This window comes from Pipistrellus hanaki (assembly GCF_964339955.1).
Source record: "Pipistrellus hanaki genome assembly, chromosome: 1".
Taxonomy (NCBI): domain Eukaryota; kingdom Metazoa; phylum Chordata; class Mammalia; order Chiroptera; family Vespertilionidae; genus Pipistrellus; species Pipistrellus hanaki.
In genome coordinates, this window is record NC_140503.1 from 126,558,074 (window position 1) to 126,578,750 (window position 20,677).

Here is a 20,677-nt window from a genome sequence, read left to right on the forward strand (position 1 = left end):
CAAGCAAAGCACTACTTGCGTTTTTATTTTAGGAAAGAAGCATTATGGGGATGAAAGGATGTTTTCTTCCAATTCCTGTTTGAAATTTGAGTTTATGAGTTCTTGGCCTGCTTCATGACTTTAGCACTTAGTGTGTAATTAGTTAGCTTTTTGGCTTAATAGTTGATTTGAAGGCTTCAGAATGGATTTTCTTGTCTTGGTGTTTTGTCTATATGTGAAGTTGCAGGTCCATTCATTAGAAGATTTGAAATACAAGTCTTTTTCTGCACTCTCCCCCCATTGCCAAATGTCTTGCTCCAAAGCATCCTTGTTTTAACCAAATTAAGGGGATGATCTAAAAAGCAGGGTCTGTGCCGAGTGCACAATAGTAGGAGAGAGTCCCCGGAACTTGCCAGAAATTGCCGTCTTGCATCATTCAGGGAGGAAAGGCATTTCTTTCTGAAGAGATTAGAGTTGTTTAAATTGATTATTATTATTATCAATGGTTTAGGGTTGGATTTTTACCCTCATGTTGCCGCTTGCCAAAGACAAAAAAAAGTAAATTATCCAAAGCAAATCTATACAGTAATCTATTTTTCCTTTCAGGGGAAAAATGATCCCATCTGACCTTGAAAGAAGGATCATTGAAGCCAAACAAAAAGTAAGTTTTTGTAGGGAGCTTTATCTAGCTCATAACAAGCTAAAGGTACAAATTTGTAGTCCTATCAGGTGGAGAACACATTTTGGTTTTAGTTTTTTAAAAGAGCACCTGCACCTCAACCTCCCAGCTTCAATGAGAATACGGAATTTTGCATCTATTCATTACTTATTTCTCTGGGTTGTAGGTTCTGCTTTCTAAAGGTCTAAATTGCAGAATAAATAACATCCACATAATATTGTAGGAGTTTCCAAAGCATTTGTCTTCTTGTGTGAAGAGGCTTGGCACCAAGCAGACACTTTTGAAAGATCAAGAAGTGGAAAATATCAGGATGCTAATGCAGCGTGTCAGTTACTGCTGTGAGGTTATTGGAAAGGGGCCATTTTTTTCTGCCTGTACACATACTGGTATGCCTGGCTCTCCAAACGCCTTCTTTTTCAGAAACCATTTAAAACTCTTTTTTTTAGAAATAACGAGTTCTAGAGACCTGCTACAGATTCCCACAAAGCTCTGGAAAGTTATGTTCATCCGGGAATAGTTCGCAAGCCAGAGAGCTTATTTCTAGAATTCTCTTAATTTAATGTCCACTGAATGTAACCTACAGCTCCTAGTTCAACGCTGTAACACCTTTTGATTATTATGAACTCAGGAATAATTATTTCTATTTATATGCCTTCCTCCCCCAAGGTTTCCATTGTTCTTGTACTAGAACTTCTTGTAAGGTAAATCACAGATTAGGCCTTTGCTGCCACCTACAGACTAACTCTGTAACATCATGCTGTAGCATGTGGAGTAACCCAGTCATTCTTCTGCTGTCTTTCAGCAGCCATCTCTTATTTCAATCCCTTTCATTTACCCAGGGCCAGACAGAGAACTAGTAACTCTCATAAAAGCCCGGGGTTATAGTTTAGCTCCACACGAATCCTCTTCTCTAAGACTCCAAATAAGTTATCCGAGGATTTTGGAAATAGGAGTAATGAGCTAGTTGGAGTTCCTTCTCATTGTTCTCCTTTTTGCTTATTTATTAAATTCTGTTTTCCTTTTATGAACAAGAAAGACTAGAAATTTATCAAAGGGTAGGAAGAAAGGCCAGAAAACCTCCCTAGAAAGTATAAATGACTGAGCACCACAAAGCGTATTCCCCTCTGGGTCCAGTGTAGCCTCTTCTGAGACTCAGAATGTCTTCTGTTCCGGAGGAATGGCCTGGAGAACTCCAGTCCTTGAGCATGAACACTGTTCCTACCAGGCTCTGAGGTTTCAATGGCCTTTCTGATGGTTCCAAAAACGCGCCTGTATGAAAGAGGGTTTCCTTGCTTTTGCCAGCTATTTTAAAGAATCTTTGAACCGCTGTTTTATATGTCTTGGGGCTTTCTCATTTGCATAGGGATTTGTCCCTTTCCTTGTGAGTGCCACAGCTGGGACCACCGTGTATGGAGCATTTGATCCCCTCTTAGCTGTCGCTGACATTTGCAAAAAGTACAAGATCTGGATGCATGTGGATGTAAGTATCCCATAGGCCTGCCACTAAAATGTCCTTATGCATTTTCACCTGTGCTCATGGAATGAAATATGTTGAAATATGTCCCCTCTCTCCTCTCTCTCTCTGATCTTATTTTCAAATGGTAATGGTTCAGCTTTTAATAACTGCAAAGATAAAATAGCTTGCAATTGAAAAAATATACAAATTCATTGGAAGCAGTCTGAGGTTGATTATGTCTTAATGTTCTCAACATGATAATATTCTTATTTCTTTGGCCAGTACCTGAGCTGAGCACTCATTTCTTAATCCATTGAACCACAATGTCCTTTGTACACACACACACACAGATACACAGCACACACATGCAGAGCTTACTGCCTTGCAAGAATGCTCAAATGAATAAATAGGAATTGCATTTATATAGAAAACCCAAAGGCTCAAAAAACTCAAATCAAGTATTTGTATATACTGGGAAGAAAGCAGACTTGACAGCTTGCTAAGAAATACCTGCCACCACATTTCCAATTTCTCAGCTTGATCAGCTAAGAAGATAAACTAGATTCGAGAATTTTGACTCTAGGCTTAGTCACACACACACACACACACACACACACACACACACACACACACAAAAGCCCACAAAAACATTTTCAAATGAAAAACTGTCAATTTTTAGAAGGATAAATTGCAGGGATTTACATTTAGGCTAGTATTTTTCAAAATATGGCTCGAGATTAGCTGCTATCTGCAAACTGTTAATGATCCAGGATGAGATAAGGAGTCAGTGTCAAAATATCCCTAAGCACAGTATTTGATAAAGCTGACTTTTTAAATTATTATTATTGTGTGGCTTTCTCAGTGAAGGAAGCATAAGCTGATTCTGGTGCAAGAATGTTGGTGAGTAGCACTGACTTTAGGCCATCCTGGCTTTATGATAAGTATTCAGAGCAAATTATTTTCCCCTCTCATTAGGAGCAAGAAACATTCAAAGGCTAAGCTAGATAAATTTCTATTATTCCAGAGGTATAGTCTGCATAGTAATTACCAAATTTCTTTTCCTTCCCTGATTCACAATGTGGTTGTGCATTAGGCTAGCAGAGACCCCTTCATTTTATACGTGAAGACACTGAGAAAAGGTTGAACAACTTGAGTACCTTCAGTGACCTGGTTTCGGAAATGAGAGTCTGTTAAACTTTGCTAGCCGACTCAGGAAGACAATTACCCTGACTCCTTTAAAAATAGCAATGTCCGTGTGTCCTAAGCTAGCAGATGCTGTGGTCTCTCTTTTAGGATTATAATTACAACAGAGCTGGGAGGTCTTTTAACCAATTGTATTAGCTTTTTTTTTTTTGAAATATATCAAATTTACTACTTATTCTCTTTAATTTTTATACATTCTATAATTAAACAAAAAAATCTTAAAAGATTACACATTTGGAAAATTGGTCATATTTTGAAAGTATAAAAGAACTGAAATTACAACAAAGCAGGGGGAGCAATTATACCCTAACAGTGATGGCTTTTTTCCTTCAAAATGATCCCAGGAATATTTTTTACCCACAAAGAAGGTTAATATCTTCCAATGAATCTTTGTCTTGACATCCTATTTTTAAAGATTACTCTGCCAATTCAAATCTTAAAACTTGAGAAAAAAAATTTAAGGGCCATGTTCTAATTGCTAATTAATTGACTGGTACAGATCTCTCCTGTTTGCTTTTATGGTGGTATGTTTTTTGTTTTTTTGATTGTTTGTTTGTTTCGCTTTTGACAGAGAAATTAGTTTATCCAAAATTACACAGCAGTGAAGTTGGATTGTGAAGCCGCATCCTCCCTCTGGATTTATTCAGAATTGTCAAAAGAGTTTTCCTTGCAACTAGGAAGATGTTTAAAGGGTCCCCAGCCCATGTTCTTGACTCTACACTGTGCAGATAATAGGTTTTCTTGCTCTGAGATGAAGTGCTTTACTAGGACTGAGTGCTGGTGATGGTGTGTGGGGAGAATCTGTCTCTTTCTCTTGCAGAGTGAGGGAAGGTGGCTCCAATGTGGGTCCTTACCCCCATATAAATGTGGGATGGAGTCTGAGACCTTAGAATAGCCCCCAATTTAAATTTTGAGAATCTAGTGCTAGAAGGTGGCCTGGGGTCAAGGAGATGCTCACTGTTCTGAAAGACACCAAACTATAGAAATCTAAGCAATGAAAATCTGCCACCTTTTTCCTTGTATGATTTTCCTTTTTCAGGCCGCTTGGGGTGGGGGATTGCTGATGTCCCAGAAGCACAAGTGGAAACTGAGCGGCGTGGAGAGGTACACACTTTTCTTGTTCACAATGTTAAGTGTGAAAGCTAAATGTTGAAAACAAGTTACACCCGGTTTCTAAGAGCGGTTGTATACAGGTGAGCCCATTCTGTGCAGTCCTTGTGTGCCTTGCCTTGTGTGTTCATATATGTGTAAACACTGTGTGTAATCAACAAAAAGAAACCAGAGCCCATATCTAATGACACAAAGGGAATATTTTTCACACACAGATTCCCAACTGCGGCCATGGTTCACCAGAGAAATCAGGAATGACCTTCCTAGAATCTCTGAACAAACAATCAAAATTGTTTAAACTTTCCTAGGGATATTTATGGCTTTTGGGTTCCATAAAGTATAACACCCACTGCTTTAAAGAAGCCAGTAAATAATTTAGCAATGCAAACAAACACCTTGTAATTTATGATGACTTTGGGTTTCAATGGCCACTTTGCTTAAAGTGGAATATGCTTTTATTCCCATGGTATTTTTTTTCTTTTCTGATATAACTCTAAGGGATGCTGCAAAGTACCTTTATTCAGAAACTAAACAGTAAATCATTAAGAAAAAGCTATAAAACACAAAAGAGGTATTATTTGATTAGTGTAAAGCATATTCAGATCCACAGCACAAAGGAAACAAAAATCATAGAATGAAAAACTAACCCTGGGCTCTGAACCACATGCAGTGGTAACTCAGAGTTCCCTGTTCTCCCATCATGACACTGCAGGTCAACTGCATGGTGAGCTCTGACACGCCAGGCAACTGAGCAGGCCTGAATTCATTGGAGGCTGCCAAATCCCCAGCGTGCCCTGCCAAATAGCCAGATGCTGCCCAGGAAAAGCTTTCCACTGGCTCTGCCCTGAGACAGCTTGGCACAATTTCTGTTCCAGGATGAGGAGACAGGCTCAGCACCGGTCCTGCAGAGCAGTCAGGCCAGACCAATACCCAGGGAATCTAGGAGTAGAAAGATGAGTGGGGTTGCCCAGGCAGAGTCAGGGGCACCCTGCCTACTTAATGAAGAGAAGACTGGGAAGACTCCAGATAGACCAGCAGAGTCGCTGTCCTGAGTTGCTGCCCTTGCTCTGATTGTAGGTGCCTATGGGTGTGGGTGGATGAGGACAGGCCTGTGCCTTCCTACAATGAGCCACTTCTAGTCTCTGCTCCTGGTCCTTCAGGGCTTCTCACAGGCCTCATCCCTTTTGTCATGAAGATCTGCTCAAAACCCAAAGCTTAAGGAGGAGGCAATGAACCAACCAGGGAGAGGCAATGAACAAAAGGGAACAATTGGGGAGGTGCCTGTTTAAATGATTAGAACAGGAATTAAATTCATGTGATTTTGACAGAAGTGTTCTGTACCCAGTGCCTTCTCTTTTCTGAGTTTCTTTGTGTGACCGGCACAAAAGTGAGCATCTGTTATTCTACCTTTAATGCTACCTGGGACTCGAAGTGCTAAAAGCCATGCAGCATCCTACGCTGATGATGACTTAAAAGCTGCTAAATTACCTCCCCTGAGCCTGGGAAAAACACACCCACACACCTTTGCACTAAAGACTGTTATTTGAGAGGAAAGCTTAAAACACTCGCCATGGAACAGAGTCCTCTGTCACTACCGCAGTTCTTGTAGCTATTGTAATGAACTCTACTCAGTGGAGCAGCCAGACATGAAGTCCTAAAAATGATGGACTCATGGTGTCTTGCTTTGATCAGAATCCCTTCAGTTCCCTCGATTTATCTGAGATGATCCAGCTTGCTGACTTATCATCAGCCAAAGCACACTTTTGTCGGTGTATAAGGTTGCAGGAGCTGGGGAAACCCCTGGGCCTAATGTGCATGGGCACAAATTTAGGAAAGAAATTGGCCTCACTTGGAGTATTATGTTTCCCCGAGCATTAGGACTCACGTTAAAGTGGAGGACATTGATAATTGATTTTTGTCCCCAAACCCAGAGTCTTCCTTGTGGCCCCAGGGGTCCCAGAGTGCTGTCCTCATAACAAAATGGTACAACCTCCAGAGCCCTGACTGGCATCTCCTACAAGAACCAACCCAATTCTCAGAAAGCAATGCTCTTCCTCGCTGGCACTGTGCAAATGGCTAGAGATGGTGTCACTGAGAGTGCTGCCAAGAGCCCCGAGGCTCCAAAATCTGTTTCTGTGCACTGTAAACAGACTATTAAAAAAAAATACACCTCCATTGACTTCAGAGAGGAAAGAAGAGGGAAAGAGCAATAGAAACATCAATGATGAGAGAGAATCAGTGATTGGCTGCCTCTCACACATCCCTCTAGTGGAGATTGAGCCCACAACCCCGGAATGTGCCCTGAACCATGACCTCCTGGTTCCTAGGTTGAAGCTCAACCACTGAGACAAGCCAGCTGGATGTAAACTGACTTAAACCCTCCCCCTGCAGGCTGCTGCGCATTTACATGAATCCACTGCTGTGGTCCGCTCTCAAGGCTTTCTGGCCTACCTGAAAGTTCTGATGCAGCTTCTGCCCTGTTACCAACTTTGCCCTCACTTCCCTCCGAGAGTCAGAGGTTCTGAAATTTAACTCACTAGTTGCAGAACCTCCGCCATATACAAGCCTCATGGTGTACTAGGCTCCATGAGAGCACAAGGATGAATACGATAGGAAGCCTGTCTTCAAGGGGCTGAGACTCCATCCGGGAAGACTGACAATTAACAATGGATTAAAATCCAAGACAGAGAAAGTAAAGGCCCAACACACAGACAAGTGAGCTGTGGGGAGGGACCAGGAAGAAAAGAGTCCTCCTGAACAGGGGTGGGCATGGGAGCTTTATCAGGCAGAAATCAAAGAAGTACAGCAAAATGATGAGCAGGGACTTGCAGGCTTGAAAGGGTTCTTGGAGAAAGTTCAGTTCAGTTGCTTGGAGAATGTGATGGAGTCCTGGCAGAGCCTAGGAAGCTAGCAGAGTGTCTGCAAATCCTGTCCAGTGCTCCCGCCCACAGAGCAAGGTCAGGCTCTATCCTTGAGCCTCTATTAGGCACAGAAAGCATTACATTTCTTGGACTGGGGAAGAAAGCAGTTGAACCCAGGAAGTGGGGAAAGATAACTGCAAGGGGCACTGTCAGGGGACCAGGAAGAAGAGAATGAAAGCAAAGTCTCACAGGTTAGGGAGTTGGATGTCTGGGAGGAGAATGAAGCAGGGTACAAGGCATAGAAGATTAAAGGAGAAAGATGAGGTCTGGAAGGATGAGAGGAGCCAGGGTCTGCTGAGGTTGAGATGCAAATGAGGGCACCTGGCTATGTCTGAAAACAGCCCTAGGGGACTCAGTTCTCTAAACTTGTGAAAAATCACAGACGCCACTTGTCTGAATCCAAGGGCAGAATATTTTGAAATAAACCCAAGGGTGTTTTTTATAAATTGCCAACATTTCTCCAATAAATTAAGGCTGCATCATTGAATCACTCTGCTCAGCTTTTTGCTGTCTTTATGAGGCAGCCCCTCTGGAACAGAGCAGGACAGTGACAGGTAGCTGTGGACTTGGGCACCTCCAAGACGCATTTGGCCACTGCATAAATACCTACAGCCAGAGCAATAGAGAACAGCTGTTTTATTTTCCATTAGAGTCATTAGTGATGGCCGAGTTTCCTCAGAAAGAGATATATACCTGTCCAATATAATAGAATGGAAGCATCTACCCTGTTTCCCCCGAAATAAGACAGTGTCTTATATTAATTTTTTATCCCAAAGTTGCAGTAGGTATTATTTTCAGGAGATGTCTTATCTTTCCATGCGCTAGGTCTTATTTTCGGAGGATGTCTTATTTTTGGGGAAACATGGTATGTGCCACTGTTACAAGCTCATAATTAATAAAACTGAAATTAATAGCAAAAGCCAACCTTATTTAGTGCTTATGGTATGTCAGAGAGTTCTAACCACTTTACTGTACTATTATTCTACTTACAGACAAGGAAATCTAGGCATAGAGAGATTGACTAACTTGCTCAAGATCACATAGCTAGGAAGTGATAGAACCTATATGCAAATACAGATTGTCTCCCAAGCTGGCTCCCTTAACCACTGTTACCTACTGCTTAGAGCCCAGGTTCCTTGATTCTGGTCCTGAAGTCATTTAGCCCTCTTTCCAGGGGTAGTATCCACCTGGCCATGAACTGCCTATGCTTCTTGCCTCAATTCAGGCCAAGAAGAAGAGCTGGACTATTCACTGATCAGATAAGATCCCCAGGGCAGTAAGTGTTCTTTCTGACTGGCTGCTGAGCCTGCCATTCATCCAATAGATGAGCCAGATCTTTTCCAGCTTCTTGTTTTGCCTCAATGATTTTGCACCTCAGGTGCTGGGCACAGGGTGAGCCCAAGTCTGTTGTTCAGCCCGGGGGGTGGGGGGGGGCAGCACTCACAGCAGCTGTCATGGATGGTACTGCTACTCTCCTCCTTCTGCCAATCTCTATACCAAAGTCATATGCAACTTCTCAGAAGTTGTGCACAGGGACTCACTTGTCTGATAAGCATAGAAAGTGAGCAGTAGGAGCTCACTGAGGGACAACTGCTTTTTCTGGGAATTGGAGGAGTGCCGGGAGTCTTATCCAGTGTCTAGAAGGATTAAAGAATCTGGAGAAGGGCTGTGGTAAATTAGTAAAGAGTCTAGAGACGAAACATAATTTTGGAAAGCATTTTGGGGAGCCAGAGGAGACTTAGCTAAAAAAAAAAAGCAAGTTCTCCAGTCTCTCTGGACCCAGAGCTTTTTATTTACACAAATGCCATGAAGCAGATATACATACCTAAAGGTGAGGTTTGGTATATAGTAAGATTATCAGGTTTGGGAGAAATTGCCTTTGGCTGTTCAGGTGTTTGGCCAGCAGGAAGCAATAACATGTAGATTGAAATGCCCTCTGCTGTCTGGCAGCAAGTAATCATTTATGCATCCTTTTTAGGTTTGGGGAAATGGCCTCAGCTGTTTCCAACAGGCAATAACATGTGATTCAGCCCTGCTGAATTTTCAAGTTCCATCAACCTTTTGATGAAACTTCTTGCATTTATGACATGCTGGAATCAGCTTCTGGCAGAGGAGGAGGCAGTTGGAGCAGTAAAGTTGAAGTGAGGGAGACAAATTAAATGAAGTCCAAGATACAAAGGCTTGACCCAGGCCTTAAAGAATAAGTAAAATTTAGCCAAGTGAGGCAAAGGGAGCTGTCATTCAAAGAGAACAACTCACATTAAGAGACGTTGGACCAGGAGTGCAAAATTTTCTGAGGAAAAAAAAAATAGTCTGGTGTGATGGAAATGGGTACAAGAAAGTGAAAGGACAAGATCAAACACATTAGATGCCATGCGAGTATCATAACCATACCCTGTCATTTGAATTTGGGCTGTAGGCAAAAGGAAGTTGTCAACAATTTAGAAAGAGGAGAGGTCCATAAACAGCTAAGAGGTAACTATGGAGTTGGGGGAGGATAAAATGGAAACCGAGAGTCAGTTAAGACATGATTGCTGTATCTAGATTAAAATAATCATAATAATTCTTATTATTAAAGGAATCTGAAACAGGACTATGGCTTAGACTTTTCAAACAGCATAAATCCCTAAGCTGAGATTCACTAATACTGATGATGGAAGAACATTATATTGATTAAAAGCTGCTGTTGGAGCTGTAGTGTGTCTCACTTGCAGTCTAAAAGGATAACTCTGGATTCAAGAAGAAATGGATGCAGGGATAAGTTAGAAGCTAGTATGAAATGAAACATTTGAGAAATTTGGTCATCAGTTGAATCAGAAGGAGGAGAAACTGGGTTGGGAAAAGGTCAAAATTCAGCAGTGGAAAGAGCCATGGCTCTGAACTCCAGGCCACCACTGTAAGGAGTAGGGATAGGGGAGACCAGCACCATGGCAGCTCCTTTACTTGCCTGCTGCTCTGCTCCTTGGTAGCCAAAAGGGAGGCCATGGACTGGATGATTCCAGTTATTTGAAGGGGCTCTCAGTCCACCTTGGAAGTCTAATGAATGCCTCCATGGAAAAGAGAAAAGAATACAGATCTGCTGGTTTTTTTGCAAACTTAGTGTCTTCCCAGCATCTGAAAAATAGTGCCAAGAACCCCGAAGCTCTGTTGCCTAGGCACAGGGAAGCAGTCTGAGCTTGTCGCGATGCCATCTTTTAACACAACTTGTTTTCCTTAGGGCCAACTCTGTGACATGGAATCCACACAAGATGATGGGCGTCCCTTTGCAGTGCTCCGCTCTCCTCGTTAGGGAAGAGGTACGTCATTCCGACTGGTAGCCCAGCCCATCTATGGGGTTTCATAAAGTAAATGTGTGCAGTGATAGAATCAGAACACGGACGACGATTTTACAGGCTGGAACACTGAGTTAGATCCAAAAAGGGGAATTGTCAATGAGGATGATTGTAAGGTCTGCTCTTATGCCCTAGGATAGTCTGGTTTTAATTTGACTGGACAAGACAGTCATGTGTTACACGTGGCTAAATTGTTCTACTTGAGAAAAAGCCTAAAACATTAGGTTGTAATCTGTGGGGTTAATAATGGGTTTAAGAGAATTACTGTTCACAAAACATTAATGGGATGAAAGAGTGAAGATTCAGTATGAGGGAGGTGGTAGACCTCCACGTCTTCTGGTTAAAACACATCTGGTGGGATTTGCTTATGTTTGTGCCAAATGGTATATGGGACCCTATCAAGCTTAGAGCTTAAATAGTAGAGAACACTTGGTAAGCATGTAAAAGAAGGGTTTGAAAGAACTAAGGATGTTTAAAGGAAGGAAGGAAGGAAGGAAGGAAGGAAGGAAGGAAGGAAGGAAGGAAGGGTTCTGAGAATATAGCCTGTATTTAAATTACTCTCACATGGAAGAGATTTAGTTTTTTCTCTTGAGGTTTCAGGGAATTGGTTTAGTAACACTGCTTGGTACAGAGTAGAATACACCATGATTTAAAAAAAGTTCTCACTGCTAACTTCTACTAAATGATCACATTTTTGTCTTTTCTCTGGTCATGAGTCACAAGAGAAAAAAATGCTAAATCTTCTATAAAATCAGTTATGCTGTGGATGATGCAAGAGTCAAGGGATTCCTGTGGCTCATGACAAACTGAAACATGATGGGGTTTCTAATGAGGAGACAGGCAGTGCTGTCTTAGTCAGAGAGCATGATTCATTCACTGTCCTTTGGAAAAGTTCAATCACTTTGCCATCCATTTTCCACAGTAAGCTTATGGTCCCAAGGAGCTTTAATGGTCATCTACAGTGAGACTTCCCAATGTAACTCCCATAGAAACTGAATATGAGAATGCAGTACAGACACACTAACCACTCTTGATAACATGATATAACATTTGACATATTGGTTATTTAAGAAATCTCAGAGTAATAATGTCTTTATTTATTTTGATTCCAGCATGTAAAAATGATAGCAGTGAACTATCTTAAAAGCTATGATTTCCAAAGAGAACTCAACCTTAACACCTAAATGATAAAGTACTTGAACTGATAGGAATGAAACCATAGAAGAATCACACTAATAATAATTTACAGAACCAAAGAGTTCCCAAAATATTATGCTTGCAACAAAAACAGAATATCAGGATGTTCTCCCAAAGTATGAACATTACACTCTGATTGTGATTTTTTTTAATGCCTTCTCTGATTAAACTCTGATAATATCTGACCCTGAGCCATTTATCCCACAGAGTTGACTTAGCAAGCCCATCCTGCCCAGTCATTGGTCCCACTTTTTTCCCATTTGATTCTTACTGTTTCTTTCTCTAGGATAGTCAAGGTATCTCTCTTTTATTTTTTCATAATAATTTCCATCACAGAGTTAATCTAATAGAATACAGAGAAAGTCAATACAGTTTCCTAAGTTTTCTTTCCTCTTTTAGGGATTGATGCAGAGTTGCAACCAGATGCACGCTTCCTACCTCTTCCAGCAAGATAAACACTACGACCTGTCCTATGACACTGGAGACAAGGCCTTGCAGTGCGGACGCCATGTTGATGTCTTTAAGTTATGGCTGATGTGGAGAGCAAAGGTGAGCGTGTGTAGATCTGCTGAGTGTCTACTAAGAACACAAACTGAATCTTAGGGTTATATGTTAATAATTGATTTCCAAATTGAAAAGTACTTACCCAAGATTAAGTTTCCTTAAAAAAAAAAAAATATATATATATATATATATATATATATATATATATATATATATATACTGTTTAATTTCAGAGAGGAAGGGAGAGGGAGAGAGAGAGAGAGTGAGATAGAAACATCAATGATGAGAGAGAATCATTGATAGGCTGCTTCCTGTACTCCACACTGGAAATTGAACCCGCAACCCAGGCAGGTGCCCTGATCCATAACCTCCTGACTCATGGGTTGATAATCAATCACTTTGCCATACTGTCCAAGAAGATTAAGTTTTTTAAAACTATATCTACATATCTGCATTCTACGATGGGTAAGAATATAATAAAATCCATTATATATATTTTTCTTTTAATCCAGTTTGCTCTGAATGTTCATTTATCTAGAAAACAAATCTATGTTGCTTTATGTGTCACAAATCTGATATTTAAGAAGTGTTTTGTTGTTTTATCCCAACTCTTGGCTTTTACCCATTGATTGATGACAGTGCACATTAACTGAATCTAAAAGTATATGCTTGGAAAACAAAAAAGGAAAAGGAAAAACACATCATGATCACTTATTTTTGACATTTCAAAGGGGTAACCTCTAGTTATAATCTTTTTTAAAAACTACAGAAGAACGGTTTCTCCTTTGTATGATTTTTTTTTGGTTGATTTCAGAACTTAACTGTGGATAATGACTCCTCTCTCAGAAACACAAACTCTGTATCTAATGGTTTGCAGTACTGGTTGGACCTAACTGTAGCCTTCTAAGGACATTGTGAATGTTTAAGTGTAAGTGGCTGGAAAGCCTGATTTTTTTTTTTTCATTTTGACCAGACTCTTAACTTAAATGTCACAAATCAGTGACTTCACATCTGGTCTCATTTATTTCCCACAGGAGGCAATACCTAGAGCCAGCTGGACATGCTAGAAAAGCCCAACTGCTAAAAGAGTACATGAGGAAAACTTGACAAAGGAAATGGGAAAGGAAGCAATAGGAAGGAAGTCGGGAGTCGTTACGCCCTGATGTTCTATATGGAAGGGAAAGGTCCCAATACAAACATGAGACAGGTTCAATCCCATAGGAACAGCCAGATAACTAGGTCTGTGGGGGTGAGACATGCCAGGATTAGACCACAGAACGGACTTTTCCTTGGAATTGTGTAAAGAGGTCTGAGCCATCTCCAAACCCACGAGTCCCTTATGCTTGTTTATAAAATTTTCAAAGTAAAATGAATTGCCGTAAGCATTTAAGAGAGGAGGATGGTTAACAAGAAAAAGAGGGAGCTTGAAAGTCAAACAATATAGTCCATCATGATTTTTATAGGCTCTTCTTTAAATTCATCCTGGGGAAAAAAGGCAGGTGAAATAGAAAGAAGCTTCATGCAGAAATAACACTCAGGTGATCTCCTGGGATGGCTGGATAGCTTGCTCTGCAGGCAAACCTCCATTATACTGTTCACCCCAGCTGAATGTTCTCTGTGAGTTGCTAAGTATTAAGTAGCTGCCTAGAATGAGGCCCCAGGTTAGTTTTTATCCCATTAAGGTAGTGTGATGGGTGAGGTGGGCAGGGAACCTTTTCCTCTTTTGAAAGGTGAAAGCTGACAAGGACACATTCAGTTGGCAATGACACTTTCCTTTGAGAAAAACAAATAAATAAAGAATATGAATTATTGGTGTATTCTCAAGCTTTCAAAAGGAATGGGATTTTCATTTCATCAGTTGGTGGGAATTACAAAATATCAGCCAGTTAAGTTGAGGTAAGCTTGATCTCTAAATATTGTTCAGTACCATCCTTTTGGTCTCCTTTTCTGTGGCATTTTTATTAAGATGATGATCATCAGCCACGTTTATACAAAAATATTTCTCTCATGCTTCATCAGTTCCTGCTGCTCCTCTCCCATCTGAAGCTTCCTCACCAGCATGGTGCAGCCGCTTGGTGCTTAGAGAAATAACTCGGAGGACATCAGGTGTGAATTAAACAGCAGGAATAAATGAAGCCTGAAATGAAGGCAAAGGATCCAGTTTCTAAAGTGCTGAAATGAAGGCACCAGGAGAGGGGGAGGGAAAAGAGGAAAAAGAACAATCCCAGCAGCCACATAACTTATGAACACATGGTCTCTTAATTCCTTGTGTAAGACCCTAAGCATCTAGACATCTAAATAGAAATCTGGCTTCCAGAAGAAAAAAAAAAGCTGCATTTTTTGCAAAGCGAATTGATAATAATTATTAAAATAAAAAGTGTAGTCCTACACTCTGGATCACAAGTGAGGATAATTGCCTTCAAACATCATAAACATCTAGTAATGCCAGCCAGGAAAGGGGAGGTCATTTCTCCGGAGAAAATTCAGGAAAGAGTGAGCCAAGATCTTCTCTCTGACATGCCCTCTTGCTCTGAGGAATGAGGATACAATCGGAAAAATCAATAATCATTAAACCCTCTGTTATTTGAAACGCCTGAAGAATGCAATGTTTCAAGTGAATCCACATTTTCTCCCAAGATAAACTACTTGAAAGATAGCATCCTATGTATAAATTACTATTCCTTAATCTCTTAATGACTAATGGTACGAAGTGCACTGATGACAGCCATCACATTAGGTCCAAGATTACTTGATTAGACCAAATTTATTTTTTAAAAAGCCTCCTGATGTAGGATGCTGGGAGGTGCTCTAGACTGCTTCATGGTACCTGTGTTTAACAAGGACACTGTGCCTGCCCTCAACTTTATTATAATTGAGTAGAACTTTCATTTTGTCTGATGATTATTTTCCTTCTTGACAGATTTCTTCAAGTGATGAAAACTTGGTGATAGAAAAAGTGTTTAAAATTTGTCCCCCTTTTTTGACCTGCAGGGATGGTTTAATATGTAACTAATGAGTCTTCATAGTAAATCTCTGTGTCTGTATATTTATGCCAATTGGCAGGTTTCATTTTTTTATATAAATATATTTTTATTGATTTCAGAGAGGAAGGGAGAGGGAATGAGAGATAGAAACATCAATAATGAGCCAAAACCGGTTTGGCTCAGAGGATAGAGCATTGGTCTGTGGACTAAAAGGTCCCGGGTTTGATTCTGGTCAAGGGCATGTACATTGGTCAGGGTGTGCAGGAGGCAGCTGGTCAATGTTTCTCTCTCATCGATGTTTCTGGCTCTCTGTCCTTCCCCCTTCCTCTCTATAAAAAATAAATAAAATATGTTTTTTTAAAAAAGAAAAAGAAACATCAATGATGAGAGAGAATCATTGATTGGCTGCCTCCTGCTCGCCCCACACTGTGGATCAAGCCTGCAGCCCTGGCCTGTCCCCTGACCAGGAGTCAAACCAGTTCATAGGTTGATACTCAATCACTGAGTTTTCTGTGATTGGCCTCCTTAATTTCAATGTGGATAACAAGTAGATTGGCAAATGGCTGAGGACTTCCATTCCCTTTGCAACACAATCAAACTCACTTTCAGAGCATGCGTGTTTCTTGTTATGCTCTGTGTGGGAAATCACACAGGCACCGCTATTCCCACATGACCAGAGAGATTAGCCAAGGTCATACACTGGACAGGATCAGAGTCATGCTGGTCCTGCCATATCCTGGATCAGGTGTGTGCAAATTTAAATTCAGCTCTAGCCTGGTCCAAAGAATCTCATTTAAAGAACAACTAACCCCTCCTCCTCCTACCTAGGGTCCATACCAAGTGGACCCAAACTTCTAGGTCAGTTTAGACCACTCCTAATTTCTTTGACACCCACCGACTCATGGAGCAGACGGTGTGGGTGTTAGTGTGAGCATGCAAATGTCAGCCCAGTCCTTCCTTGGGCTCATCAGGAACCACTCAGCTTCCTTAAATCCATCAGCTCGGGCAGCAATCTCCAGGGAAATAGATTGCTAAACCTATAAGATTTTTTAACTGCAGCTTATTCTTAAATATGTGTCATACACTAAATGTCACTGCATGTGCTGGGTCCCTCTTTTGGCTAGAATGACAGGATTGTGTGTAAACAGGAAAGTGGGCTCATCTTGTCTCCATTACAATTGCTCACTCTAGTTTCCATATTGGATTAGTCATTGGTGGGCCAGTTCTAAGAGCTCCTGGAATGAGCATGAGCTGCTTTTCTAAGCTTTCCATCAGCACGCCACAAGCATCGAAGGCAAGCCATTTTAAAAAAACAATGTGGGCTGACTTCAGTTAAACAGTCCTGGTCCGAGGCAGCTGGGCTGTTTTTCCTAAGTCCAGACCCTGGGCTCCGGAGCTGAAAGCTGGAAGGCTTCTGTGACCTCATTGGCCCATCACACACACATCAGCCATTGATCCCCAGAGGAGAAATCGAATAAGCTTTGCAGCCTGACAGGCTAGCAAAGCATCTATCTGCATACCCCTAAAGATTCATTTATTCAAATATTCACTGAGACTGTTCCTGTTTGTTCTATGATGGGGTACATTTGGTAAACAAAAGCGGGGTCTGGAAATGACAAATTTACATGATGGGCAGGGCCTAAGCAGCCTCTGGTGTGAGGGTGGGGGTGGTCTCTAATGATGCTTCTTATCCACTGGAAGCGAAGAGCCCAGCCCTCCTGTCATTAATGACTTCCATAATTACCCCTATGAATGCAGACACAAATTTTCCCCTTGAGTAATCAAAATAATTGCCTGGGGAATGGAGGTCATGAGAAGAAAAGGAGTCTCCATGGAGAACAGTAATGCCAGAAGGAAAGGGAACAAAAACACCTGAGGGGGAGAACAGTAAAGGAGAAAGAATTGCCAGAAAAGCTTCCTGAAACACTCTCTTCTGTTAGGGAAGAAACAGAGGTGGCAGGAAGACCATCTGTCTCCAGGGATCACTTGTCCCATAGCTCAGCCTGGGTGCTCAGTCTGGGTGTTCACCACTTTTCTCGGCCTCCCTAAGTCTCTTCTTCTCTCACTCAGGGAACTGCTGGGTTTGAAGCACATATTGACAAGTGCTTGGAGCTGGCAGAGTATTTATACAATATCATAAAAAACCGAGAAGGATATGAAATGGTGTTTGATGGAAAGGTATGTCTTCTGATTTTTATAATATCAAAATGTTTAGTTAATTGCCATTCTTGTGCTTGATATATTTTTTTAATGTCAATAATGTACTATCCAGGTAAGTGGATCATTACAAAGGAGAAGCAGGGATGAGGGTGTAGCTCTTCTAAGTTGGAGTAAAAATCATACTCCCCCCAAAATAATGGCAATGGGAGATATCTTTAACACTATCAACAATAAAAAGATATTAATAAAAAAATTAAAAGTAACTGAATAATGTTGTGAACGTCAGGCACTTCAAAGGTGATTACGGATTTAAAAGTAGAAATTGTATTTAGAAGCTGCAGAATAAGTAGGTTAGAAACGTCCTTGGGATTTTCAAAATTGCCAGTTTGTGCTGAGTGTGAATCTTATTTTCCTCTATGTAGCCTCAGCATACAAATGTCTGCTTCTGGTATGTTCCTCCAAGTTTGCGTGTCCTGGAAGACAATGAAGAGAGAATGAGCCGTCTTTCAAAAGTAAGTGATACAAGCTTCTCTGATACAGCCGTTGGTGATACATTAGGGCTTTTCCATGTATACTTTCATGAGATATTCATAGGTCTGTAGGAGAAATCCATCCTTAACTTGGTGCATGGACCCTCACCCCTCTGTGGGCTCCTGTGGAGCCAAGGCATGCAATGCTGGTATATCCAGACTTTTACAATTGTACTTACTGGCATTGACTGACGTGCCAAGTGAAATAGGTGCTCAGTTACAAGCACAGAAGAGACTTCGGGCACCAGAAATAATTGGGAAATAAAGTGGCTGCTGATCCTCCTGAGCTGTCAAGGTCAAGGCTGCCCTGTGGGGCCGTTGGAGCTGTGGTGACTCCCAGAAGGTAACAGAGCATGGAGCAGTAATAAGGACCACTAGGTAGTGTGTGGTGTGTCCCAAGCTCAACTTGATCTAGCATGACATCATGTCTCTCTCATAGCCACTTTGGGAAGCTTTGTTGTCTCTCTGCTCCATTGATGGGGAACCTGAAACACAGGGAGAAAAAGTCACTTTTTCAAAATCACACCCAAGTCTGACCTCAGAGCATGCTATAAACTATACTGTGGCCAGTAAACCCATTTTCTCTTATCATGTTCTGCTCCCATCACTTCACACAAGTGAAATATGGGTTATTATGCCTACCAAAGAGAGCCTTGCGGGGGGGATAAATGCAGGGATCCATCTCCCAAAGTGTTGGAGAAATGGGAAACTAGGGATGAGCCTGTATATTTGGATCTTTAAGGTGGATGGGTTGGCTGGTTGGCTGGCTGTTTGCGTGGTTGATTAGTTGGTTAGTTTTCTATTGTCCACAAAGGAGAGACGTCCTCCAGTCACTGTCCAGAACAGAGGAGGCACCCCCCTCTCACCCATCCCCACTAAGGCGGCTGGGCTGCCTCAATGACCTTCTGGAACACCTTATTTTCTTTTTTTTCTTTTTTTTTTTTTTGATCTTCAAAAAATGTGATGCATTTTATTTATTTATTTATTTATTTATTTATTTATTTTTAGATTAAATGGGCTTTTATTTATTTATTTATTTTTCATTTACAGTTGACTTTCTTATTTATTTATTTATTTATTTATTTATTTTTACATATTTTATTGATTTTTTTTTTGCCCCCCTCCCTTCTTCCCACACATCCCCTCCCTCCCCAGAGTTTTATGTCCATTGGTTGTACTTATATGCATGTATACAAGTCCTTCGGTTGATCTATTATCTCCCCCAGATCTTCCTCCCCTCCTCACTGTAATTTGACAGTCTGCCTGTTGTTTTACTTTCTCTATATCTGTCTCTTGGTTCATCAGTTTATAATGATCTTTATCATCCACCAATGAGTGAGGTCATGTGGGGAACACCTTATTTTCTTCTGAGTAAATAAAGAACAGGGTTTTATGTGGCATTTAAAACCTCCAGAAAAGCTTATAAATGTTAATACCTCCCCTTAGAGACCCAGACAGAAGACAACTTACACATAGTTGAGGTTCTTAAATCACAACTTCCAGTTAGACCTTTGGTTCACATCCCTGGCTACACATTAGTGTTTGTTCCCAAGCTTTATAAAATACTGGTGACCAACTCTTACCCCAAGATTTTCATCCAATTTGTTTTGAATGGGCTTGGGGATAGTTCTAAAAGTTCTCCAGGTGATTTCAATGTAAAACCCAGGCTGAAGAGGCAGTGACTTAGAGCAGTGGTCAGCAAACTCATTAATCAACAGAGCCAAATATCAAGAGTACAACAATTGAAATTTCTTTTGAGAGCCGAAAGCCAACTTCTGTGCATGGACCATGAAGTTTCAATCGCACTGTATGTGCATGCCTGCATGTGGTGTTTTGTGGAAGAGCCACACTCAAGGGGCCAAAGAGCCGACCACTGACCACTGACTTAGAGGAAGAATGAAAAAAGCTTCTAGAGCATGGGTGTGTATGTGTGTCTGGGGTGGAAGGGATGGTAGCTATGTTTGCAAGTTTAGAGAAGTTGGTTCATTGCAGGAAATTAAGCCAAGGGCATAATGGAGTAAGGATGGTTATATTGGAGAAAATTATAGGTTCTTGAAAAAAATAAAAAATGATCTGCTACTGTTTGAGAAGAAAGAATTCATTTTTTTTTCTGGAACTTCTATGGTGGCTTATCCATGGTATATATTATCTTAACAATAACTAATTTCATTTGATAAGTTAGTTAGAAATTAGATATTTCCATTTTCATTGGCTTTCGCTCCTTTAATTCTGTGACCAGGCAGAAAATACATAGAGTAGTTTGGCTGATTCCATTTGTTAAACTGACCAATTATTGCTGGGCTGAAGGATGGATCAAGCTGGGAATACAAAACAAAAAGAATTTTTCATCATTTTCTGAGCATAAGTCAACTCTGAGTTCCCCAGTTAAATACAACTTTCTTCAAATACCTCTTAGATTTAGCACATCACATGAACTATAATGGAAAGGAAATTATTTCTTGAGAACAGCCATTAGAATATTAATAAGTTACTTTTATGCTGTAGATAAATTAAATTTGAAAGTCTCCTGGTATAGCAAAATGAATTCTCCTAATTTTCCCCTAACCTTTGACTCCATTTTCCTAACTCTAATAGAGAGAATTCAGCAATTCAGAATTGGAA

General features: G+C 40.8%; 1 protein-coding gene across 1 annotated transcript in view; it reads left to right on the plus strand.

Annotated features, from left to right (window-relative positions):
- GAD2 (glutamate decarboxylase 2) overlaps positions 1–20,677 on the plus strand; it is a 60,908-nt gene that overhangs the window by 30,300 nt on the left and 9,931 nt on the right. The window contains exons 9-15 of the mRNA XM_084879477.1: positions 586–640; positions 2,022–2,138; positions 4,357–4,421; positions 10,566–10,644; positions 12,277–12,426; positions 17,436–17,543; positions 17,948–18,037. Of these exons, the coding sequence (XP_084735603.1) occupies positions 586–640; positions 2,022–2,138; positions 4,357–4,421; positions 10,566–10,644; positions 12,277–12,426; positions 17,436–17,543; positions 17,948–18,037 (664 nt within the window). The remainder of the gene's footprint in view (positions 1–585; positions 641–2,021; positions 2,139–4,356; positions 4,422–10,565; positions 10,645–12,276; positions 12,427–17,435; positions 17,544–17,947; positions 18,038–20,677) is intronic.